At 40.2% G+C, this 27,470-nt stretch overlaps 1 protein-coding gene across 1 annotated transcript in view; it reads left to right on the forward strand.

Annotated features, from left to right (window-relative positions):
• Positions 1–27,470, forward strand: part of LOC124594919 (rab3 GTPase-activating protein catalytic subunit) — a 465,991-nt gene that overhangs the window by 35,691 nt on the left and 402,830 nt on the right. The window contains exon 7 of the mRNA XM_047133411.1: positions 26,768–26,824. Coding sequence (XP_046989367.1) covers positions 26,768–26,824 — 57 coding nt within the window. The remainder of the gene's footprint in view (positions 1–26,767; positions 26,825–27,470) is intronic.

Raw genomic sequence — 27,470 nt, forward strand, 5'->3', positions numbered from 1 at the left:
GAGTAAGGTACATGGAACCATTGCGGTGGCCCTGTGTAATGTTAAGCTCTCTCTATACAGCTTAAGTGTTTTCGTGGACTTACTTGTTGAAGAATGCTGGTTCTGCTTTCTTGCAGCGCTGATGTCTTCTGCTAGCACTGGACACTTCTCCGAAGATTTCACTGCTAGGAAGGGGAAATTTTCACTCTCTCGCGCTCTCTCTTCTTATTTAAAAAATACGCTACTCTTGGAATATCATTGAATGCACCACAACATATTTATTTCCACTTTGTACAAAAAAACAACTAAACTTTATGACGTAAGCCCACACATTACCGGGCACCCAGAATCAGTTAATTACACATTTTTGAACACAATCAATACATAAGCTTTTATCGTAGCTGACTATCCATGTCCAGTCCACGTACTCTCAACAGCAGTTCAACGTCTAATAAACAGTCACTATTTTGAGTCTCTCCATTTGTTTTTTAACAATACAATGCTACATTACTCTTTGCAGCCGGCCACGGAGCTTCCGCGCCGTATTTGCTTACTCTTGCCAGCGCCGACGAATTATCTCCCTTCCCCGTTTCACCTGCACAAGCAATAAATGGGTGCAGTATCCCATGCTCATTCTTACGCCCTACTTTAAAATAGCATGTGTTCGAAATGGCTGGAACACAAGTGTCTCCAGTCTTTTGTAAAATTCTGGGGGCACTGCATATCCCTCCCCTTAGCTCGAACACTCGTTATTTTACACACAACATATATTTATATATTTTAATAATTGTTTTTCTTGACACTTATCTTGTTACTTTGTACTACATAAAAGCATTAGGTACAAAAACTCTCTTCCATTTCCGGTATTTCATTAAGCTGTTGGTAATATCTTTCATAGACATAATAGTGTGTAGTACAACAAGTATTAGCTATTTCCAATAGATTTATCTACTCTTGCTTCTAGGATTGAGCCAAAATAAATCCCTCCCCTTAGCCAGTTTCAAAGTTCAGGCGTTATTCTGAGTAGAGTCTTTACTTTTTTTTTTAAGAAGCTGTTGCAATGATAACCACCGGTTTTCCGGGTCTGAAAAAAATTAGTTTTACTGGGGGTTTTCTCTTTTTTTCTATCTCCTCTTGCAGGACTTGTCCGTTATATTTTTAAAAAATTTAGAATTCAAATTTACCAGGGGAAACTTTCCACTTCAATCTCAGGTCATTGTACCACCCTTTCCCTTTGGGTTCCAATCTATGTAAGGGTTGATACTATGAAAACATATCCTTGGGTAGGTACACCCCTTCCATTTATACTAAACTATGGTACAGGTCAATCCCCTTCTTGGTGCCGCTGCCCACACAGTATAGGTCAGCCTCCTCTGGGTCTGCCTACCTGCCTCTCTTTCTCTCATTTCATCTATATCAGATGCGCCCTCCCTATCTTCTCTAACAATGATTCGTACTCCTGTGCACACTATTTTATTTAAAATTTCCTGGTAAAATTTCTATCTACCTCTCCTTTCCTCATCCTGAGTCCTTCAGCCTACCTGCTTAAATTCTTCGCTTATTCATTGCTTACAGCTCACTTATATAGCCTTAATAACTAAATATGTTTCATCCATGGTTGTAACTTTATTTCTTTTCTTCGGGCTATTTGGTCTGCACGATCCTATTATTCATCAGAAACTTATTTGATTCGATACCTCTGGCTTAATATCTATTTCGTTTTACCTCTATTCATATTACTTTGTGCTACTATAGCTATGAACACAGGTGGATATACACTTCGTCCCCCCTTGTTCCTGTAGCTTAAGCTTACTATACCATTTCACTTGAGATGTGCAACCGTTATTACTTAGCACACGTGTTCGAGCCCTTCCTGAGCACTACTTCCCCCCTTATCTGTGACGGTTGTTACAGCTCCCTGTGTATTACTTGTCTACGTCTTTGTATTTCATTGTTTGAGCGTGGAAGTGTGTTCGTGCGTCCTGATTCTTCGGCCCACTAAGGTTCTTAGTTGTAGATTTACAGAAATCACGGAAAAGAGAAGGACTTCAGAGATAGAAGTATATGAATGTGGACAGAGGGAAAGATAGATTGGTACTCTTAAGAGAAGTAAGAAAGGAAATAAAAGAATTGGTTGCTAAGATCGAAGGAAGAAAGAAGATAGCCCCAAAGACAGGAAACCCTTCCCACCCTCCTTTCCCAGGATCCCCACTTCGCCAGTACTTAAGTGAAAAGCCGGAGGAGGTATGATGTTCGGCGTCTCCTTCAGTACGGACATTCTCACCATTTGAAGTCCCTGAAGAAAAGATCTTAGCAACTCCTATGGAATGGCAAATGATGAAGAACCAGTCACACTTGTTTGCGAGGGTTATATGGAAGGCGTGGTGTGTAGGTCGTGTCTATGCCTATGCTACCCATCCCTTTCAAAATTAGATGTAAACCCTCCCCAATCATATCACACTTTACAAAAAATATAAAACATTCTATAAAAATAGAAATTATATACACAATAATCAAATAGTTATTCAGTTAGTCACTTCACTCTATATTTCATGCACATGTTCAGTTTATGTCATCTAGGTATCGCTCTTCCTAAACAGTACCATCATATTATATCTCCTGTTAGAATGTTACCCCGTTAGTTTTGTCTCATGCTTAGAGGTTACTATTTATTGGTGAAATAATCAAGATATCATCCACATAAATAACTGGTTCTTTCAATAACTCTTGTCCAATAGCCTTATCAAGTGCTCTTATAAATACTGTTACTGATATATTTAGTCCAAAAGGTAGTACATTAAAGTGGTAAGATTTTCCGTCAAACAAAAAAGCAGTATACTTTTTTGAATCTGGATGTAACCGGATTTGCCAGTACCCATCCGTCAGATCAACGGAGCTAAAATACTGGGCATCCTTAAATTTAGTTAATAATTCATCTATATTAACTGGACGATCTCTTTTGGTTTTAATATGACAGTTGAGAGTGCGTGCATCTAGCACCAATCTCACTACACCTGTAGCTTTTTTTCACTACTACTAAGGGATTATTATAGACACTCATACTCCTTTCTATTATATCTTTATCAATCATCTTATTAATCTCCTCCCTAACCGCTTCTTTAAGACTTATAGGTATAGGGTATGGTTTGCAAAAGACGGAGTCTCGTCTTTAATCTTAAATTTGCAAACATAATTGCTAACGGTAGCTGGATTCTCTGAAAATACTGAATGGTATTTAGTCAAAATTCTCACTAAATCCATTTGCTGTTCAATATTTAACACTTCAGATTCACTTATCTTTTTTGTGAAAGTCGCCTTGTGGACATGCAGTATTAATTAACTCTATCTCTGGAGACAACCGAGCTGACGCAGCTAATAGTAATCTTTGGTGTTCAGATGTTTGTTTATACACATTGCTGTCCATCACAAACTTAATGCAATGTTTATTCTTGGGTTCCCCCACATAAATACAGTTCTCGTCGAAATTTAGTATAGCATTAAAGTCGGTTAACCAGTCTAAACCAAACAATCCATCTCTATTTATGTCTTCCACTACTAGCAAAGGTTGTCGAAACGTCATATCACTTATATGGCAGTGTGCCAAGCTTTTGTATTTAACAACCTTACTCTGCTTTCCAGTTATACCATCTATGTATACCCCAGGTACTGGTAAAACAGGTAAATTACTTTTAGTTTTTAATATATTAAAGTATTCCTTAGAAATAAGTGATACTTCACTACCAGAATCGATGAATGTGTCTACTTTGTGGTTTTCTATCTCTCCTGTTATAATAGGTTGTGGTGACGTAGTTATTTTGTTCATTTCTTCCAGCAAGTGCCACTTCTTGGTAGGTACTTTATGCATAAAGGAAACCTGTACCCTCTTATTTAAGCCTCTCAGTGTATTTCGACAACTTGGGCCCCAGCCCTGGGTCCAGATCGCTCCACGTTTTCCTCATAGGTAGCAACCACGGGACGACTTCCAAACGTTGGAACTGCGTTACCCCCTGTTCCACAACTGTTGCTGGGCACAAATTCCTGCGTAGTTACCAGAGGTTGGACGTTAATGGTCCTCGTGAGCAACCCCCTCTATTTACGTTCCTGCTAGGTCGGTGGACTCGGGCAAGATTGGATTCATAATGCTTTGACTGATTATTATGATTCATATTATTCCACCTAAAATTCGGATTTTCTTGCGCATGCAAGTTCTCGTTCCTGTCTTTATTGATTGCATCAAGTGCATCTACAAAGGGTAACAGTTCCTCCACCATTTTCCACCCACTGCATAGAATATCTTTTCTAGCATAAGTAGGTAGACGTCTTATTAAAATTCTAACTAATCCCTCTTCTTCCATTGGTCGATCTAAATATTTCACCCTTGTCAAATGCCAGTCAAAATACTTGTGCATTGTACCCCAGGCATTACTATAGTATTTAGGATCCCACAAATCTGAGATCAACTTCTCATGTGCACTTGAAGACCAATATTTTTCCTTAAACTTTCTCTGAAAATCTTCCCAAGCTGTGAAGTTTTCAATGTTTACTGTGCCCCATTCAGAAGCTTCACACACCAAATAACCTACCACAGACTCTCTTTTCTTAGCATCCTCCCAACTTTTAGGTATGGCTTGGTTAAACCGTTTTAAGAAATTGGTGGGGTGTACTTCCCCGTCCAGTTTGAATTTAGGAAACTGTCTCGACAAGCCTGAATTTGATCCCCATTGCAAATCGGTTATCATGTCCTTATTTAATATAATATTTTGGGAAACTGTGCCTTTCTCTAGTTTCTCCTGCATAAGCTTGAATTCTTTCCTCAAAGTTTCTAAGTCTTTCTTGGTGTTATCTAAATTGGAAGTTACTATAGGCGAAGAGATATCAACACTTAGTTTCTCTTCAACCTTTCGTCCTATTAATTCTTCTACTTGTTCTTCTAAGCCAGTCAAATTTATAAGCTCTGCAGTCATTAACTTTTCTTTGAAGTTCTGTTCTACGGTTTCCACCCGTGATTTGACCCCTGAAATTTGCGCCTGTACTAGGGGGAGCAACTTATCTTGTTTCTGTACATTGGTTTTTAGCGTAGTTAATTCTCGTTCGACCACATCAAACATTACATACATTTTACATAGAGTCGTATTTTTCGTTAAATTGTGTTTCCAAATTACTACATTTACAGTCTACATCATATTCTGATTTTTGAACTAACCCTTTTAGATGAGCTTCATTTCTTTGTTCTAAATCCTTAAATAAAATACTTGTCTGTTCACACAGGGAATCGGATAATTCTTTTTTCTATTCTTGCATCTGATTACTTAGGATGTTAACTTGAGCTTCTAGTTTTGTGTTTTGCAAATCTAACTTAGAGTTTAATTCTGCCTTCAGTTAGTCCTGTTTTGTGTTCTGTGATTCAAACCGCACTTTGATAAACCTCATTAATTCGCCTAAATCTGGCCCCTGTTTTTCAATTCCCATAGCCCCAACAGGCTGTACAGATTGATGTTCTTTTTCCATTGTCTTTAATCTAGTTATCATTAAAGGTACACTCACTTATTTCCACAACCCCTCACATGTCACAAACAATCAGAGGTCAGTAGTAGCTCACCCGGCGTCGGTGGAAGTCGGCGTCGGCACCAGTGTATGGCGGCGTCAGCGTCGATGGATGGTGGCATCGGCGTAGATGGACGACTGCGTCGGCGTTGGTGTGATGCCGCGTCGGCATTGGTGTGTGGTGGCATGGGCATTGGTGTGCGGTGGCGGCCACATCAACACGATATTTCTGGATAAGTATCGTGGAATCGCTCTTCAGCCTCACTGTCATTGGTTGCTATGGCAACTCCCAACTCTTTTTTTTATAGCTTCTTCCTTAATATTTCCCCTTCTTTCTCAGGTCCTTTCTTTACGGTCACCACGTTCTTGCGGTGGCCCTGTGTAATGTTAAGCTCTCTCCATACAGCTTAAGTGTTTTCGTGGACTTACTTGTTGAAGAATGCTGGTTCTGCTTTCTTGCAGCGCTGATGTCTTCTGCTAGCACTGGACACTTCTCCGAAGATTTCACTGCTAGGAAGCGGAAATTTTCACTCTCTCGCACTCTCTCTTCTTATTTAAAAAATACGCTACTCTTGGAATATCATTGAATGCACCATAACATATTTATTTCCACTTTGTACAAAAAAACAACTAAACTTTATGACGTAAGCCCACACATTACCGGGCACCCAGAATCAGTTAATTACACATTTTTGAACACAATCAATACATAAGCTTTTATCGTAGCTGACTATCCATGTCCAGTCCACGTACTCTCAACAGCAGTTCAACGTCTAATAAACAGTCACTATTTTGAGTCTCTCCATTTGTTTTTTAACAATACAATGCTACATTACTCTTTGCAGTCGGCCACGGAGCTTCCGGGCCGTATTTGCTTATTCTTGCCAGCACCAACGAATTATCTCCCTTCCAGTTTCATCTGCACAAACAATAAATGGGTGCAGTATCCCATGCTCATCCTTACACCCTGCTTTAAAATAACACGTGTTCAAAACGGCTGGAACACAAGTGTCTCCAGACTTTCATAAAATTCTGAGGGCACTACACCATCCCATTTTTAGCCAAAAACTGTCTAATGGAGGTGGCTGTGTGTGCAGATGGCAGATGGTGACAACCCTTTTCATTCCCAAATCTTCTGTTAAAATTTGCTGAACCGAGCTCCATGATAATCCACTAATCTCTGACAGTTGATCAGTTGTCTGTCGGCAGTCTGTGAACACAAGTTCTCGAATTTTTTCAGTGTTTTCATCGATTTGGACAGTTGATGGACATCCAGATCGAGGTTTGTCATCAATTGACATGGCACAATTTTTAAATCCAGCAAACCACTCATACACTATGAGTTTTTCCCATAGTGTCATCTTGGTAAGCTGTTTTCATCATTAAAACAGTTTCAGCAGCATTTTTACCAAGTAGTAAACAAAATTTCAAAGCTGCATGCTATTCACTTAAACTTGCCAGCATAGTAAAAGAAACAAGCAAAAACAATCACTGCAGATGATCAGAACAAGCCAGGCGGCACTGAATTGGCAATGACATGCACTATACATGCTTAACGGCAGAAATGCGTACCACACAAGCACCACCCATGGCAATGTTGTTCTCGTTTTTTTTTGGGGTACCCCCTTGCATGTCAGTGCACAGATCGACATTCGTGACCCTCATAACTTATGCTGACTGAAAGATAGTCAGTTGACCTTTGTGTGAGATACTTCATTAATGGTGTACTTCTGGGTGTACAGTCATGTTGTTGTTTCCATTTTTGCACAATATTTCAATAACTGACCCAGTCTTCAGGTTCTGTGGTTTTGCTGTTATGTATGCTCATTGCCTCGACTCCAGCCAGCCTTGTTCTGCTATTTATAGCAAAGTTCAACTCACGACTCCAGCTCTGTGGAGATGTGATGGCCACCTTGAGCTTGATAAACTGAGTGTTGGACCCCAAGCCTTATTTAAACTGAAACCACCATCCCTCTTTATTATATTTTATGACATGTTTGGTTTGATAGGCTCCATAATTATACTGTCCTAGAAACTTGGCATTTGCACCACAATACTGGTCTTACCATATTTCATTTCTTGATTATAATATTTGAGGCAGTACCCAGTGATGGCTCGGTTGTGTGGTTGCTTTAGTGAGGTGTGTTATTGGTGTTCCTTTCTTCTCTCTTTGTCTATTCTAATAGTCTGCCCTATGTAAGACATGCAACATTTGCATGGAAGGCGGTACACACTCATCTTTCGGAGGCCGGATTCACTTTAACAAAACAAAGAACAGTTTTTATCTCAGTTGACAGAGGCAGATTATGTGGGATACCATGTCTTCTTAGGAATATACCAATCTTCCCAAATATTGGGACAGTGTAAGGCAGATAAGAAATCCTTGGCTTCCCGTTTTCTGTTCGTTACAACCCATTTCTCAGGTGTTCTTGACTTTGACTGCAATACCCGTTTGATTTGGTGATCTTGGGTACCCATTCCTTCAGAAAACTATTTGCAGATATTGTAATTCTTTGGAAAACTCTCCTTGGCGAATTTCCTATGTGATAAATGGTCACAGCTTGAGGCACCAAAGATAGTGTATGTGGATATCCTATGAACCTGTCACCCAGGTATCCATCAGGTTTTCTCTTAATGAACACACCAAGGGAAGGAAGCTGGTCATCTTTTTCAAGTGCCATCATGAATTTTATGTTCCAGTAGATAGAGCTTAAATGTTCCAGGAATTTTTTCAGTTTTCTCATCTCATGTGGCCACACAACAAATGTATTGTTGGCATATCAATACATGCTCTTCAGTTTGAAATTGGTGCATTCCAGAGGCCACTATGGGCAACAGCGGACTACCCATTGCCACACCACTGGTTTGTTCAAAAGGTTTTCCATCAAACGGCAAATAAATTGATCTCGGAATATGCCTAAAACGTTCAGTGGAACAATTGTCAAACTTTTCCATCATTAGTTCCATGATTCAGAAGTGGAAATCTCATAAGAAAGTTGAGTACATCAAAGCTGACCATAGTTGCAGTTGGGTGTAATGTTGTACAAAGTGATTGGAGTTGTAATGTAGTGTTTGCTTTTCCCCACACATTCACTGAGAATGTGTTTCAGGTATTTTTCCAGCTGGCATGTAGGTGCGCCTATCTTACTAACTATTGGTTTTGAATATAATACTATAACTATTGGTTTTAGTTTAGAGTACTGGCTGCATTATACGTACTAGAAACGCCATAATGTTGTGGTGATACAGCTGCTCATATTCTAAGATCATGAATAACATTACATGGCAATCCTATTCATGAGAAGAGTCATCATCTTCCTGTCAGTTTTATTCACAGTGTAATGCTTGATAGTTCTTAGTGTGTCCTATTTCAGCATCTATACTGTGTGAAGCATTACTTGTCAAAAAACTGTCTTGTCTTATTTGGTGCTCACAACAGTTATGGCTATTGTGCTTTGTCAGATTTAACATAATTACTAGATCCATTAATCTAATATCTGCTTGTTCAGAACAAAATATATCAGTGATGTAAAAATGTATCTCAAAGAGACAGCTGACCGCTTTGTATACCACTACATCTGTGAGCCCTAAACGTGGCCATAAAAAATCCTGACCCTCAGCAATTGGCCTCCCGTAACCTTAGAGACTTTCCTCTTCTATAGCTAACCCCTCCTGCTCTCTATTATCACACCCTCATCCACTGACTAGCCACAAAGTAAAATTTCTATGTCAAACCACTACCCCAAATCACCTGAGCTTCAAACACAATTTACAGAACAATACTGAATGTCGACCCATAACTTCACAGAAGCAGCAAAGACCACATATACAAGAATAAAAAAGGAAAATAATAAAATTTGCTTATTAATATTAATAATGAACTAGTACTGATAGACTCAATCTTATATGGCCCCGGCAGTAAATCACTATCATAATGTAATTAATTACATGAAAGTATATCACTATGGGCAACTTCTACGTAGTTCTAAAGTTAACATACTTGTGGGATTCACAGTACTGATTTCAGCAACATGATGTTGGGCACCTCAGTACCTGGTTTGATGATGTTCTTTGCTTAAAAGTTTGGAGGAAAATTTATAATAAATAATGTCATTGATTTTGAAGGCTTCAGGGAGCTTAACCATCTTAAGTACATTTTGAAGAAAGAGACAAATCCAACATGATTTCAGGCAGAAAGTATAAGCCCAGCAGACAGCAAACAATGAGGATGAGAAAACAGTGGTGCATCTGCTGTATGCCACAAAGTATCAAACAAAATAGGCAAAATCCTGGCTCAACATAACATTAACTATGTTTTCAGTCCAACCCCGAAAATGTAAGCCCTATTATGTATAGCGAAAGATGACTTGATGCTCTATAAACTAGACATTCACCATATTCAATGTCTATACAGTAAGGCATGTATTGGGCAGACTGTACGGTCAATCGAAGAAAGATTTGAGGAACACAGAAGACACATCAGACTTAAACAACCAACAAAATCTGCAGTTGCAGAACACTGCATGAAGTATGAAGAAACTGAAGTGCTAAGACAGACCTCATCATTTTGGGACTGTGTTCTGAAGGAGACTATTGAAATACGAGCAACTGGTGGCCTTATCGACACAGACACCGGGTTCACTCTCAGCATAGCTAGGGATCAAGCACTCAGCCAATTAAAATCACAGCTTTGGCAAAGAGCAAATTCTGTGTCTGACAGAGGCCGCAAGAATACTGAGAGCCCAGAGCTCACATTCAGCACAGGGCACAGTCACCCGCCCCCCTCACCGCCCCTCCCCCACCCCCACCACCCCACCGCCACTCCACCCATCGTTGCGTGTGACCAGCAGTGGAGAGGTGTGTGTGTGTGTGGGGGGGGGGGGCAGGCATAAAACTTCATCCGAAATTGTACTGAATGCTTTCTCAGAAAATTATTTTGATCAGTTAATTCATGAGCCCACTGGAAGCATAAATGGTTGTGAAAGCATACTTGAACTCTTAGCAACAAATAATCCTGGAAAAATAGGGAGTATCATGATGGATACAGGGTTAGCGACTACAAGGCAGTTGGTGCTAGGCTGAATACTGTAACACCCACAATCATCAAAAAGAAATGCAAAGTACATCTGTTTTAAAAAGCTGATAAAAATGCTCTTACTGCCTTTTTAAGAGACAGTCTCCACTCCTTCCAATCTGATAATGTAAGTGTAGAAAAGATGTGGAATTATTTCAGAGAGATATTATCGATGGCAATTGAGAGATATATACCACATAAATTAATAAATAATGGTACTGATCCCCCATGGTACACTAAATGGGCTGGATTGCTGTTGCAGAAGCATGCCAAATTTAAAAGAACACAAAATCTCCAAGATTTGCAAAGTTGTGCAGCAGTTTGAAATATAGTGCGTACTACAATGCGAGGTGCTTTTAATAATTTCTACAACAAAACTCTGTCTCGGAATCTGGCAGAAAACCCAGAGAGATTCTGGTCATATATAAAGCACACCAGTAGCAAGACTCAACCAATACCTTCTTTGCCCAAGACCTAAGTCAAAAAAAGGCCCCAAGAGTGGGCAACATTCCATTGGAACTACTGATAGCCTAGGGAGAGCCACCCATGACAAAACTCTACCATGTGGTGAGCAAGATGTTTGAGAAGGCAAAATACCCTCAGACCTTAAGAGGAATATAATAATTCCAATCCCAAAGAAAGCAGGTGTTGACGGGTGTGAACATTACCAATCTATTAGTTTAATAAGTCATGGCTGCAAAATACTAACATGAATTCTTTACAGACGAATGGAAAAACTGGTAGAAACTGACCTCGGGGAAGATCAGTTTGGATTCCATAGAAATGTTGGAACACATGAAGCAATACAGATCCTACGACTTACCTTAGAAGATAGATTGAGGAAAGGCAAACCTATGTTTCTAGCATTTGTAGACTTAGAGAAATACTGGAATACTCTCTTTCAAATTCTGAAGGTGGCAGGGGCAACAAACAGGGAGCGCATGGCTATTTACAACTTGTACAGAAACCAGATGGCAGTTATGAGAGTCGAGGATCATGAAAGGGAAGCAGTGGTTGAGAAGGGAGTAAGACAGGTTTTTAGCCTATCCCTGATGTTATTCAATCTGTATATTGAGCAAGTAGTAAAGGAAACAAAAGAAAAATTTTGAGTAGGAATTAAAATCCACAGAGAAGAAATAAAAACTTTGAAGTTTGGCAATGACATTGTAATCCTGTCAGAGACAGCTAAGGATCGGGAAGAGCAGTTGAACGGAATGGTCAGTGTCCTGAAAGGAGGATATAAGATGAACATTACCAAAAGGCAAAATGAGGATAATGGAATGTAGTCAAATTAAATCAGGTGATGCTGAGATGGAATTAGATTAGGAAATGAGACTCTTAAAGTAGTAGATGAGTTTTACTATTTGGGGAGCAAAATAACTGATGGTGGTTGAAGTAGAGAGTATATGAAATGTAGACTGGCTTTGGCATGGAAAGCTTTTCTGAAGAAGAGAAATTTGTTAACATTGAGTGTAGATATGAGTGTCAGGAAGTCTTTTCTGAAAGTCTTTGTATGGAGTGCAGCCACGTATGGAAGTGAAACATGGACGATAAATAGTGTAGACAAGAAGAGAATACAAGCATTTGAAATGTGGTGCACAGAAGAATTCTGAAAATTAGATGGGTAGATCACGTAACTTATGAGGAGGTACTGAATAGAATTGGGGAGAAGAGGAATTTGTAGCACAATATGACTAAAAGAATGGATCGGTTGGTAGGACACATTCTGAGGCACCAAGGAATTACCAATTTAGTATTGGAAGGAAGTGTGGAGGGGAAAAAATTGTAGAAGGAGACCAAGAGACGAATACACTAAGCAGATTCAGAAGGATGTGAGATGCAGTAGTTACTTGTAGATAAAGAAGCTTGCACAGGATAGGGTAGCATGGAGAGCTGCATCAAACCAATCTCTGGACTCAAGACCACAACAATAATTCACCCACTGATTGATTGCCAGTTGTTCAAACAATGACATGTCATTTATGCTGACTTATGCTCAGTATTTTTATGTTGATCCAGTCTCTGCAGCACACATTCATCCTTTTCATGTGTTCATACATTTTGCTACAGTTTTGTGGCCTATATCATATTGAGTGTAGATATGAGTGTCAGGACCAGCCTCACAGAGCTACTGTGACCCACCAAATCATTTATACATACAATGAACAGTAACGACCCTACAATACTCCCTTGCCTGTTTTTGAAAAATCAGTTTATAATTACTTTACTATACTGTCTATCTGTGCCACCTGCACTAAATCCATAGACATCCCAGTCTGTGATCGGTAGGTCAGTCACCTCCAACTAATATTGTGTGATTAGAGTACTTTCAGTTTACCGAGGTTAGACTTTCTTTGAATGATTCTAGAACTGTTACAGTGGAATTGGGTGGTTGGTAAAAATGTCTGATGATTAACTTGAGTTCACCTAGGGTAGTTACACAGTTGAGATAACTTCAGTCAGGCTCAATTTCGACCTTGATAGTCATAATACTTTTGCTGCCTGCAATGAACCCTCCACCTCCTATGGTGTCTAAACTATCTTTTCAATACATGTTCCATGCGTTGTTGAATGTTTCAGAGTTTTTTCTCCCCCTTTGAAATGTAGTGTGAGTTCTGTCCGCTAGTTCAGTGTTTTATAGTAGTTTGTATTTTTGACAAGTTTGGTAGTTCATATCCTTGTCTGAAAGATAACAAGGCTTGATTTTATTTATTTGATTTCATTTATTTCTTACCTGTTGCTTTCATTTGAAGCTTAGCAGAAGGGTGGATAAGGTGTGTGTGTGTGTGTGTGTGTGTGTGTGTGTGTGTGTGTGTGTGTGTGTGTGTGTGTGTGTGTAGATGCAGAAGGAGCTAGCTGCTGCTTGTGAATGGCTGAAGATGCTGTTGCCTCGGGGTGTAGTGATAGCAGGGAAATGAGCACATCACATGGGACACCTCAGGTATTACATGTTTGATCCCTGGGCTCTGTGGCAGGTGGATGTTCCAGTGCATCTGATGATGGCAGGAGGGAGAGGAAGGGGGCAGACCGCTTTCTCCTTATAGTGAATGGCCTGTTTTAACCTGTTCATATGAATCAAGGCAGAGTGTGAATGTGTCAACTGGCAATTCTGCCTTCTCCATTCACACTGCAAGTGGGCAAGTGTCTGCCTCTTCACCTGGTTCCTCACAGCCTCAGCATCGGCAGAACACTTAGAAGATTCAACAGATCTATTAAAGAGACTGCCTACACTATGGTTATCTGCCCTCTTTTGGAGTACTGGTGCATGGTGTGGTATCCTTACCAGATAGGATTAATGGAGCACATTAACAAAGTTCAAAGGAGGGTGCCATGCTTTTTTTTTATTATTGAGAAAGAGGGGGGAGAGTGTCACAAATGTGATACAGGATTTGGGGTAGACGTCATTAAAATCAAGACGTTTCTCTTTGCCACTGGATGTTCTCTTGAAATTTCAATGACCAACTTTGTCCTCTGAATTCGAAAATGTTTTGTTGAAGCTGACCTACATAAGGAGAAATGATCGTTATAATAAAATAAGGGAAATCAGAGCTTGCACAGAAAGATAGAGGTGTTCATTTTCTCCATGCACTGCTCATGAGTGGAACACCAGATAATTATTGTGAAGGTGGTTTGATGAATGCCCTGCCAGGTGCTTAATTGCGATTTGCAGGGTAACCATATAGATGTAGATTGTCCTCTGATGAATGCACACCAGTCAATATGCGAAGAGCAAAATTGGATATTGTACAAAGTAAAGATACTTTGAATGTCAAAATTTTAACAGTAAATTGCTGAGGCATTCATAACAAAATCCATGAATTTGCTGTCCTCTGGGAAAGCAGTCACATTCAAATTACACTGAAAACCAACAGCTGGAGGAAACATAGAGTGAAAAACTCCAAACTATTTAACAAGGCATGGAACATATGTTGAAAAAACAGTTTGGACACCATAGGAGGTGGAATATTCTTTGCAGTCAGCAAAAGTATTATGTGTGTCAAGGTTGAAATTGAGCCTGACTGTGAACTTATCTGGAGATGTGTAACTGGCCAAGGTGCCCTCCAGTTAATCATCAGACATTTCTACCAGCCATCTGAGTCCGCCATAAAAGTTGTAGAATCATTCAAAGAAAGTCTAACCTCAGTAAACCAGACGTATTCTAATGTTGCAATATCAGTTGAGGTTGACTGACCTACTGAACATAGACTGGGATGTCTATGGATTCATTGCAGATGGTACAGACAGACAGTCTTGTAAAGTAGCTCTCAACACATTTTCCAGAAACAGGTTTGAACAGCTGGTCAACAACCCACACTCAATGGCATTATTTTAAGCCTTGTAGCTACAAACAGGCCTGACACTATCGACAGCATCGGTAGAGAGGCAGGGATTAGTGATCATAATGTCATCATGGTGATTATGGTTGTTAAAGTTAATAAATCCTTCAAAAAGGCAGAGGGGGTTTGTATGTTAGAAAGAGCAGATAAGCAGTTACTAGCATCCTACTAAGAGAATAAATGGGCCTAATTTAGTTCCAGTATAATGGATGTAGAAGAATTATATGCAGAGTTTAAACTGTTTAAACTGATTGTAAATTGCACTCTGGAGAATTATGGTCTGAGTAAATAGATTAAGGACAGAAAACATCCACTTTGGAAAATGCTGCAGCAACAGAGATAGTGCACTCGTTGTCTAAAAAAGAGTGCAGAAATGTTGACAAGCAAATGTTAGTAGAAATTCATGTGTGTATAAAAAGCTGGATATGTGTAACAAACAAAAATTTCTTTGTCACTTGTTGCCAAAAGATCTTTCTGAGAATCTGAGAAAAAGTCTATATTTCAGTGCGTGTGTTAATTCGAATTACAATGCATGGACATGCATGCATGTCTGAAGGAACATGCACTGGGGTGACTAGAGCTATTATGAAATACAATAAAAAATATTCACAGTTGTGAATATGGATGGTCACCCATATTTGCAATTGTGAATACATTTAATTTATGATAAAAATCTGATCCTAAATAAAACCGCTAAGCTGGTTGAGGGCTTCTGTTCAGTCAGTAATTGACCAGTCTGGTGTGGCAATAAAAGACAGGAAAAGGAAAGCTGAAGTTGAAAATTTTGCATTTAAAGAATTGTTTTCTCAGGTGTATCATACAGACGTATCATTGATTGACTGCCACACAGACTCTCTTATGGAGGAAATAGAAGGAGACATCACTGGAATTGAGAAGGAACTGAAATAGTTGAAAACAAATAAGTCGCCAGGTCCTGGAGGAATCCCAGTTTGTTTTTAGAGATAGCACTCTTGTGCATTTCTCATGAATCTCTCATCTAGCAAAAACTCCCAAGTGACTGGAAAAAAATACAGATGGCTCCTGTATGTAAGAAGAATAAAACAATGGACCCACAAAATTGCAAAAGAATATCCTTAATGTTGGGTTGTTGCAGAGTTCTTTCAGCATATTGTAAGTTCAAATATAATAAATTTCCTTGATAACGAAGAGCTTCTGTCAACAAATCAGGGCAGATGTAGAAAGCATCGTTTATGCCAAACTCACCTTACCCTTTTCTCACACAATATTCTGTAAACCATGGATGAAGGACAACAGGTGGATTCCATTTTCATACATTTCCAAAAAGTGTTGGACATAGTGTAGACTGTTAATGAAGATCCAGACATATAGTATAGGTTCTCAGATATGTGAGTGGCTCAATGACTTTTTAAGAAATAAATCCCAGTACATTGTCCTGGATGACAAGCGTTCATCAGAGACAAATGTATTGTCAGGACTGCCCTAGGGAAATGTGATAGGTCGATTATTGTTCTCTGTATGCATAAACAACCTGATATATTGGGGGAATGACAATTTGTGACTGTTTGCTGATGATGTAGTGTGCAGGAAAGTGTTGTCATCGAATGACTGTAGAGGATACAGGAACATCTGTTTGATTTGATGGATGACAGCTTGTTCTAAATGTAGAAAAATGTAAGTTAATGCACAAGAGCAGAAAAAAAGACTCGTGTAATATTTAAATACAATACAGTCATGTCAATTAAATATTTAGGCGTAATATTGCAAAGCGATATGAAATGATACATGCACAAAGGGACAGATGTAGGGAAGGTGAGTGTTCAACTTAAGTTTATTGTGAGAATTTTAGGAAAGCATACTTTATCTATACAGACAACTGTGCACAGAACACTTTTATGACCCATTCTTGAGTACTGCTCGAGTGTTTGGGACCCACCAGGTTGGATTAAAGAAAGACATCTAAGCAGTTCAGAAGCATGCTGCTAGGTCTGTAACTGATAGGTCTGACCAGCATGTAAGTATGGAAATGCTTCATTAACTGAAATGAGAATTTGTGGAGGGAAGATGATATTCTTTTAGCAATGAACCATTGAGAAAGTTTAGAGAGCTGGTATTTGCAACTGACTGCAGAACCATTCCACTTCCATCAACATACATCTCGCTTAAGGTCCGTGAAGACAAAAGGAGAGAAATTCGGGCTTGTATCAAGGGATATAGCAGTCATATTTCCCTCATTCCATTTGCGAGTGGAACAGGAAATAGAATTACTAACAGTGATATGAGATACACTCTGCCATGCATTGTTTTTGAGTCGTTAGTCTTCTCACTGGTTTAATGCGACTCAACATGAATTCCTCTCCTATGACAACCTCTTCATCTCAGAGCAGCATTTGCTGCCTAAGTTGTCAATTATTTTCTGCGTGTATTCTAATCTCTTTGTCTTCATCTACAGTTTTTACCCTTTACAGCTCCATCTAGTACTATGGAAGTTATTACATGATGTCTTAACAGATGTCCTACCAACCTGTCCATTCTTCTTGTCAGTGTTTTTCATATATTACTTTCCTTTCTAATTCTGTGCAGAGGGTCCTCATTCCTATCGGTATCAGTCCACCTAATTTTCAACATTCATCTGTATCACCACATCTCAAATAATTCGATTCTCTTCTGTTCCGGTTTTCCCACAGTCCACGTTTCACTACCGTACTATGCTGTGCTTGACATGTACATTCTCGGAAATATCTTTCTCAAATTGAGGCCTATGTTTGATACTAGCAGACTTCCCTTGATCAGGAATGCCCTTTTTACCAGTTCTAGTCTGCTTTTAATGCCTTACTTACTCCATCCATCAAGGGTTATTTTACAGCTCAGGTAGCAGAATTCCTTAACTTTGTCTACTTTGTGACCATCAGTCCTAATGTTAAATTTCTTGCTGGTTCCATTTCTGCTACTTCTCATTACATTCATCTTTCTTTGGTTTACTCTCAATCCATATCCTATACCCATTAGACAGTTCATTCCATTCAGCAGATCTTTTCATTTACACTAAGGGTAGCAATGCCGTCAGCAAATCTCACCATTGATACCCATTCACCTGGAATTTTAATACCGATTGTGGACCTTTCTTTTATTTCCATCATTTCTTCTTCGATCAATAGTCTGAACAATAGGGGTGAAAGACTACATCCCTGTCTTGACCCATCTTTAATCCGAGCATTTCATTCTTGATCTTCCACTCATTATTCCCTCTTGGCTCTTGTACATGTTGAATTTCACCCATCTTTCTCTATATACTCCTATTTTCCTCAGAATTTGAAGATCTTGAACCATTTTACATTGTCAAATGCTTTTTCCATGTCGACAGATCCTATGAATGCGTCCTGATTTTTCTTCAATCTCACTTCCATTATCATCTGTTAACATCAGAACTGCCTCTCTGGTGCCTTTACCTTTCCTAAAGCCAAACTGCTCATCGTCTAACAGATCCTCGATTTTCTTTTCCATTATTTTGTGTATTATTCTTGTAAGCAACTTGGATGCATGAGTGGTTAAACTGATTGTGCGATAATTCTCACACTTATCAGCTTTTGCAGTCTTTGGAACTGTGTGGATGATACTTTTCTGAAAGTCGGATGCTATATCGCCAGACTCGTACATTCTGCACTCCAACCTGAATAGTCATTTTGTTGCTACTTCCTCCAATGATCTTAGAAATTCTGATAGACTGTTATCAGTCCCTTCTGCCTTATTTGATCTTAGGTCTTCCAGTGTTCTTTTAACTTCTAATTCAAACACTGGATCCACTATATCTTCCCTGTTGACTCTGGTTTCTTCTTTAATCACATTGGACTAATCTTCCTAGAGACCTTCAATGTACTCTTTCCACCCATCTGCTCCCTCCTCTGCATTTAATTTGTTGTTTTGACTTTTCTATATGCTGAGTCAGTCCTTCTGACAATTATTTCTTTCTCAATTATTTCACATTTTTCATGCAGCCATTTTGCTGTTGCTTACCTCCACTTAAAATTTACACTGAGGTACCAAAGAAACTGGTGTAGGCATGTGTATTCAAATACAGAGATACGTAAATAGGCAGAATACGGCGCTGTGGTCAGCAACACCTATGTAAGACAACAAGTGTCTGGCACAGTTGTTAGGTCAGTTACTGCTGCTACAGTACCGGATTATGAAGATTTGAGTGAGTTTGAATGTGATGTTATAATCAACACATGAGCAATGGTACACAGCATCTCTGAGGTAGCGATGAAGTGGGATTTTCTCATGTGACCACTTCACGAGTGTATTGTGAATATCAGGAATCTGGTTAAACGTCAAATCTCCGACATTGCTGTGGCCAAAAAAAGGACCTACTAGAATGAGATCAATTACAACTGAAGAGAGTCGTTCAGCATGACAGAAGTGCAACCCTTCCACAAACTGCTGCAGATTTCAATACTGGATCATCAGCAAGAGTCAGTGTGCGAACCATTCAGCAATACATCATCGATATGGGCTTTGGGAGCCAAAGGACCACTCGTGTACTGTTGATGACTGCAGGACACAAAGCTTTACACCTCATCTGGGCCCACCAACACCAACATTGGACTTTTGATAACTGGAAACATGCTGTGTAGTTGGATATGTTTCATTTCAAATTGTACCGAGTGGGTGGATGTGTATGGGTATGGAGACAGCCTCATGAATCCATAGACCTTGCTTGTCAGCAGGGGACTGTTCAAGATGGTGGAGGCCCTGTAATGGTGTGGGTTGTATGCAGTTAGAGTGATATGGGACCCCTGATATGTCTAGATGCGTCTCTGACAGGTGACATGTACATAAGCATGCTCTTTGATCGCCTGAATTGATTCAAGTCCATTGTTCATTCCGACAAACTTGGGCAATTCCAGCAGGACAGTGTGACATGCCACAAGTCCAGAATTGCTACAGAGTGGCTCCAGGAACACTCTTCTGGGTTTAAACACTTCCAGTGGCCACCAAACTCACCAGAGTGAATATTATTGAGCATGTCAGGGATCCTTTGCAACATTCTGTTCAGAAGAGCTCTCCACCCCCTCATACTCTTACAGATTTATGTACAGCTCTGCAGTATTCGTGGTATTAATTCCCTCCAGACTACTTCAGATATTAAGAGTCCACACTGCGTCGTATTGTGCCACTTCTGTGCACTTGCGTGGGCCTTATGTGATATTAGGCAGGTGTACCAGTTTCTCTGGCTCGTCAGTGTATTTCATTCCTAAGCAGCTTGTATTTCTGTATTCCTGAATTTTCATGAACGTGTATGTACTTCCTTCTTTCATTGATCGACTGAAGTATTTCTTCTGTTACCCTTGGTTTCTTCGCAGTTACCTTCTTTGCACCTATGTTTTTCTTCCCAACTTTGGTGAATGCCCTTTTTAGGGATGTCCATTCCTCATCCACTGAACATCCTACTGAGCTATTCCATATCACAGTATCTATAGCCTTAGAGAACGTCAAGCTTATCTCTTCCTTCCTTACTACTTCCATATTCCACTTCTTTATGTATTGATTCTTCGTGACTAGTCTCTTAAACTTCAGCTTAGTGTTCATCACTACTAAAATGTGATCTGAGTCTATATCTGCTCCTGGGTATGCCTTACAATCCCTTATCCATCTCTGTCTGATTGTGATGTAATCTAACTGAAATCTTCCCGTATCTCCTGGCCTTTTCCTCCTCTTGTGTTTCTTGAACAGAGTATTCACTATTATTTGCTGACATTTATTGCAGAACTCGATTAGTCTTTCTACCCTCTCATTCTTAGTTGTCATCATCATCATCATCATCATCACCATCATCATCATCATCTTGGACAGTTTCCAGCCTGTGGTCGGATCTGTTTAGAACATAGGCCTCTCCATCGTCTTCTGTCTTGCCACCATCTCTCCATCTTCAGCTTGGTCGAGTCTTCTCCTTTCTTCTGGATGCGTTCCTCCACTCCTTTCAGCCATCTGTCTCTTGGTCTTCCTCTTGATCTCTTTCCTTCCAGTTTCATCTCATGTATCCTCTATTTGCTTAACATGTCCATACCATCTCAGACTTGATTTCTCTCTCTCCTCCTGTAATGGTTCCACCTTTATTAACTCTCTGATCCTCTCATTTCTTAACCTGTCTGTTTTTGTCACTCCAGTACTGTTCATCAAGAATTTCATCTCACTAGCTTTTACTTTGCTTTTCTCTCTTCCTTTCATAACCCAGGTTTCAGATGCATATGTCAGAATTGGACATAGTATGACCAATATATAACCTTTTTACTGATTTGGGGTACATCCTTGCTCAATATCGGGCTTCCGACACTCTTCTGAAATGCTTCTGCTTTTCTGCCCCACTCAGTTATTTCTCTGTAATTTTTTCCATCTTCCTGTATCAGGCTTCCTAGATACTTGAAACTCTCCACTCTCTTCAATCATTCCCCACCAATTGTTATTCCAGTTGTTCCTCTGTCCTTTGTTCTTGTTGTGATAATCATCTCACTCTTACTTATGCTAAATTTCATTCCATATTCTTGTACTTTTTGTTACCATACATCCAACTGCTCTTGTACTTCCTCCTCCTTATTCCCTCAAATCATCAGATCATCTGCAAACACCATAGCTTTCATCTTTCCTGGTATTCATTATATCATCCATCACTACAATGAAGAGTAATGGTGAAAGTGCACCCCCCTGCCTCAAGCCATTCTTCTGTTCAACCCAAGCTGATCTCTCTTCTCCCACTTTGACACAGCTCACACTTCCATGGTACATTTTCCTAGCCAGTTCGTCATTGATTAAATCCCTCCTTTCTGAGTCCCGTTCTAGTCCTAGTACCAGGTCCATATTCCCCTGTAACCCTTTCTTTGACTCCTTCCGCTACAACCGCATTCCAGTCTCCCATGACTGTTAGATTTTCACCTCCCTTTATGTACTGCATTACTCATTCAACATCATCGTATACCTTACCTCTTCATCTTCAGCTTGCGACATCGGCATGTATACCTGAACAACTGTTGTCGGTATTGGTTTGAATCCAGGTCTCCTGCTCACCAGGCAGCAGCATGACCAGCCAACATTCCCCATTTTGTTCGATGCTGGAGTGCTATACCAGTACAATCAGAGAGCTTTTGCAGTGCTGTTCGAGCTTAGGGGGAATATCAAGTGGACTGACGAGTGAACGGGAATTTGGATCAAGGAAGGAGGCATGCTAAGGTAGTCCTAGCAGCTGTGCAAGACCATTGTGCCAGGGTGGCATAGTGCGTAAGTGTGTAGTGCATCCACATAGCGAGTAGGAGACCCAGGTTTGAATCCTGGCCTTGTACAACTTTTCATCCCTTGCTTGGGTCTGCATATATACATCATAAATTAATTAGGCTGACTGTTTCCTTAGTATCTGTGTGAAACTCCATCAGTCACCCATCCATGATCAATGTTAGCAGAATACACTCCAACAATGTTTGTTGGTGTCAGAGACAACCTCCAAGCCCAAGGAAGACACTGGGCCCTCTGAAAACTGTGCTGCAGCTCACAAAGTGATGCCAAATGGTCCATTTTTTTAGCACAGCCCACACATGGTGCCTACAATGAGCAGTCCTGCCTAATATGTACCAAATGATAATTGGTGTAGGACTGCCAACCTGCTCACTGAGAAGAAACAGTTGCAGAAAGAGAGCAACATCGAGAGCCTGAAAGACATTGCGAGAAGGCAGCACAACTCTTAGACTTACTTGCACCCACTGAGCTCTCCAAAGGTGAAGATGGACTGTGATGTGACACCATCACAGTCAAATCACAAATTTCACAGTGCCGCAGTGGACGGCAAAATCATCTGGCCAAACCTAGGCAGCACCAGGAGCTGCTTACCATGCATATCTAACTTCATCACATGCCAATTGTAGAAAAAAAACATCCCATGCCACAGCCGTACATTGATGTGATTCAGCAGTTGAGCAGCTTCAACTAAACAAGGGTCAGACAAGGCCAATGCATTAGTTTGGACCTAAGGGTCGGGTGCTAATGATACAATCACATCCCAAATTAGTGAGTCCATAAATTATGCAGCACAATGGGACATTCAGACCGGAATCTTGCACAAGAGAGCATGCTGGCCGACGATCCAGATGGCATACGACTACACAGCGTGCTTGTGTTGCTCGTTAAAATGTGCTCTGCCACCACTGGGTTTGGCATCCAAAACAATGCATAATCAACTGACATAGTTCCTCAAAGTTAAGTTTTTTGGGCTCATTAGTGGGTTTCCAATTTTGAACAATTCCATAAACCCCACACTGCTAGACAGTAACAAGGCAACCTTATCAATGATACACTTTGCCTGACAATGCAGCAAGAACCAGTGCAGGTAATTCTCCCACCTTTCTGCAGACTTTCAGAAATGGTGAATAGTATTGAGGGGAAGTGGGCCCATCGCCACTATACTGAGAGACCACTTCAATTTTGCGTCCTATTTGAGCAGCTCCTGCTGCAACTGATGCCACCTTCTGCTATTAGTGTCGCTTCTGGAGACATAACTGTTCCTGACGGCATTGCTTAAATATTGTGTTCATAATGGACACAAATTAACACTATGAAAAAAATAAAAGCACCACATGCATACGAATATCCTCTGTCACCACTTTTGTACCTGAACACGCGTGACAATGCTGCGAAACTGTTCTGTTGGCAAAAATGTCACTACTCTAGCCCATGGAGGGCACACAACCCAAAAGCCAAGGAGTTGGACCCAGGAATAAGGAAAATTTGTTGTACGAGTCACTCTATGGGGGAGCAAAGAGTCTCAACACCACAAAAAGGCTCACAGTCCGAAAAGCAAAAAGTCTGATCAACGAAAATAACAGGAACAGCTAGCACACACAAGTAAAAGTAAAAGCACAGCGTGATGTGAAGATGTAGTTCATGATAGTCAATCTCTGAGTAAGAACTGACCTGCGTGGCCTCTCACTGCTGGAAAGTAAACACTTGGGTCGGCAGTTCTGCGCATAAAATGCTCTGCATGCTCCGTCTATGATAACTGCTACATTGGCATCTACTTCTACATCGGTACTCTGCAAGCCACTGTATGGTGCATGGTGGAGGGTACTCTGTACCACTACTTGTCATTTCCTTTCCTATTTCACTTGCAAATAGAGAGAGGGAAAAGTGACACTCTATATTACTCTATATGAGCTGTAATTTCTCATAGATTATCTTCGTGGTCCTTACGCACAATCTATGTTGGTGGCAGTAGAATTGTTTGGCAGTCAGCTTCAAATTCCGGTTCTCTAAATTTTCTCAATAGTGTTTCTTGAAAAGAGTGTCCCCTTTCCTACAGGGATACCCATTTGAGTTCCCGAAGCATCTCTATAACACTTGCATGTTGTTTAAACCTACCGGTAGCAAATATAGTGGCCCGCCTCTGAACTGCTTTGACGTCTTTGTTCAATCTGACCTGGTATGGATCTCAAACACTCAAGCAGTATTCAAGAATAGTCCTATATTCGATCTGCTTTACAGGTGAACCACCTTTCCTAAAATTCTCCCACTAAAAGCAAAGTCGACCATTCGCCTTACCTACCACAGTTCTCACATGCTTGTTCCACCTCATAACTCTTTGCAGTGTTACACACAAATATTTAAATGACTTGACTGTGTCAAGCAGGACACCAGTAACACTGTTTCCGAACATTATAGGCCTGATCTTCCTGAAATTTTGACTAAGTTGTCTTGTATCTTCCTACAATCACTCAGCTTTGACACCTCACCATACATCACTGCATCACTAGCAAACAGCTGCAGGTTGCTGCCCACCATGCCCACCAAATCATTTATGTATATAGAGAACAACAGCAGTCCTATCACACTGGGGCAGTCCTGACGATACTCTTGTCACTGATGAATATTTGCCGTTGAAGGCAACATACTGCATTCTATTACTTAAGTAGTCCTCAAACCACTCATATATCTGTGAACTTATTCCATTGCTCGTACCTTCATTAACAGCCTCCAGTGGGGGACTGTGACAAATGCTTTCCATAAATGTAGAAATATGGAATCTGCCTGTGCCCTTCATCCATAGTTCTCAGTATATCATGTGAGAAAATGGCAAGCTGAATTTTGCAAAAGTGATGCTTTATAAAGCCATGGTGATTCATGGACATAAGCTTGTCAGTCTCAGGGAAGTTTATTATTTTCAAAATAAGAATATGTTCAAGGATTCTGTGCCGAACAGAAGTTAGGGATATTGGTCTGTAATTTTGCAGGTCTGTTCTTTTACCCTTCTTGTATACCCTGGAGTCACCTGCACTTTTTTCCACACATCTGTCACTCTCTTAACCGGCTTCACCAACATTCATCAAATTTGTGTGGTCTTTAGAATGTCAGTGGACTTGACTGTCTGTGGGCTTTTCAGTCCTTCAAGCAATGTGTATGCTTCACTTCCTGTTTGGCTTCTTTTATGTTTGGTAAGCTATTAATCCTGGCCACTGACATGTTCCAGTATGCTATTGGTGCCATCCTGTGGCAATGGAACCCAGACATCAATGAGCAGCCCATTACTTATGCATCGAAGATGCCTTCAGTAGCGCAAAACATTGATTCACAAGAGTGCTGGCTATCATTTTCACAATTAAAAACTTTTGTGGTGTTTTTTTGAACAAAGTTCCTCCTCATCACCGACCACAACCCACTGACTTTATTATTCGGCCCTAATTCTGATGTATCGGACAGGATGGCCTACTGATTGCAGAGGTGTAGGCACTGTTTCTCAGTACTTGCTGTGACTTTCGATACCAGTCCACCACCAAGTGTGCCAATGCACTATAGAGATTGCCAGCATGACCCAATCTACAGTTCTATTGACAGGAGGCTCTCATTTTCATATTGGATAGTACCTTGCAGCAGATATTGCTTGATTTTCCTTTGATGGTGTGGGAGATCACAGCCACTGACCCACTTTCCGGAAAACCATCACGGCAGTCCAGGTAGAAAAGGAATCTGCATGGTGTACATTTCTCCTACTCTGTGATGGACTCAATGCTGCCCAGGAGGTCCTAATGCTTGCCATAAAGGGCAAAGCTGTGATGTCATCATCCCTCCAGCATTGCATACTTACATACTTGCATACTCCAGCTGCTGGATGCATCGCATTGGGGCATAACTCCTCTGATGCCAGTCAGCAATTTTTGTCGGGGAATTAGAAAGTTTTTGTGTTTGAAGCAGTATCCAGTATCTGACTGCTGTCCCATTTCACCCATTTTCTATCTCAAAGGTGGGGCAGCATGTAATTTTCAAGACTCAGATGCTGAAGTTGACGTCGTCACTGTCCCATGATGATGCACATAATGTCTAGCTTTCTAGCTATATGTCAGGCAACATCAGTTAATGGATGAACTATGGCAGAATGTTTGTATGAGCCCCGGCCAAGGGGCTTTTGGATTTGTTACACCCCGAGTTTCATGTCCCAGAATGTTTTGGCCTCCTGTGTTTCCTTGTGCTTGAGTAGTATTCAAAGAACTGTGAGTGACAGTCGAACAACAGGGAACTGACATGCATTGTGACTAGAAAATAGTACACTGATAATGTGATAATGGCTAGGCACTAGCCAAAATCTGGATTTGCCAAATAAAATCTGAAAAAAAAGACAACTGTTTGCTGCTCTCTATAATTTATAAATCATATCACATTAGCTGAGTACACCCTCTTTCCTAATGGAAGGTAACCTGATGAAAAATAAAAGTGTCTAATGAGATAAATAAATTTTTGTGTATTGTCTTATCTTTTTAACCATACATATTGTTTTAAAATGAGATTTTAATTTTTTTTTTTTTTTTTTTTTTTTTTTTTTTAGGAAAATCCTTATGCAGAGAATATTGGCAGTCATTCCAGCAGTGACAACAGACAGGAAGTAAGTAAAAAACCTCATGTTTTGCTTGTTCTCATTATTCTGTGGAGCTTATGAAAGAATATCATTTGATATTTCTACATGATATGCCTACCTTGAGTAAATACTTTAAATTTGTCTTTTTAGATAATAAACTGACTTGGTAACATTCAACTTACGTAAACATTGGTGAATAATCTTTTTAGGAATGTCACTGCATACTGAAAAGTATGAAATATGACTTGCTGTAAGCATAACCAGCTTTGTATTGAAGTAGCTTAATAAGGCCAAAGAGTGCAAAAATAGCCAATTGCTAATTAATGAAATGTGGTGTTTATTTCCAAATAAAAGAGCAGCCTATGCAGGAAAATGACTTCCTTTAAGAAATATGGATACCGCCATGAGAAATAACGGGTGGAACAACAATAATTTAAGAGTAAAGATGACAATGCATGGCTTTCCAGGTGGAAAGGAGTGCCTGATCCCCGGCACAAATCTGCCCGGCGGACTTGTGTCGAGGTCTGGTGAGCCGGCTAGTCTGTGGGTGGTTGTTAGGTGATTCTCCATCTGCCACGGCGAATGTGGGCTGGTTCCCCTTATTCTGTCTCAGCTACACTATGTCGGTGATTGCTGCGCAAACAAGTTCTCCACGTAAGCGTACACCACCATT

This window comes from Schistocerca americana, chromosome 2 (assembly GCF_021461395.2).
Source record: "Schistocerca americana isolate TAMUIC-IGC-003095 chromosome 2, iqSchAmer2.1, whole genome shotgun sequence".
Lineage (NCBI taxonomy): Eukaryota > Metazoa > Arthropoda > Insecta > Orthoptera > Acrididae > Schistocerca > Schistocerca americana.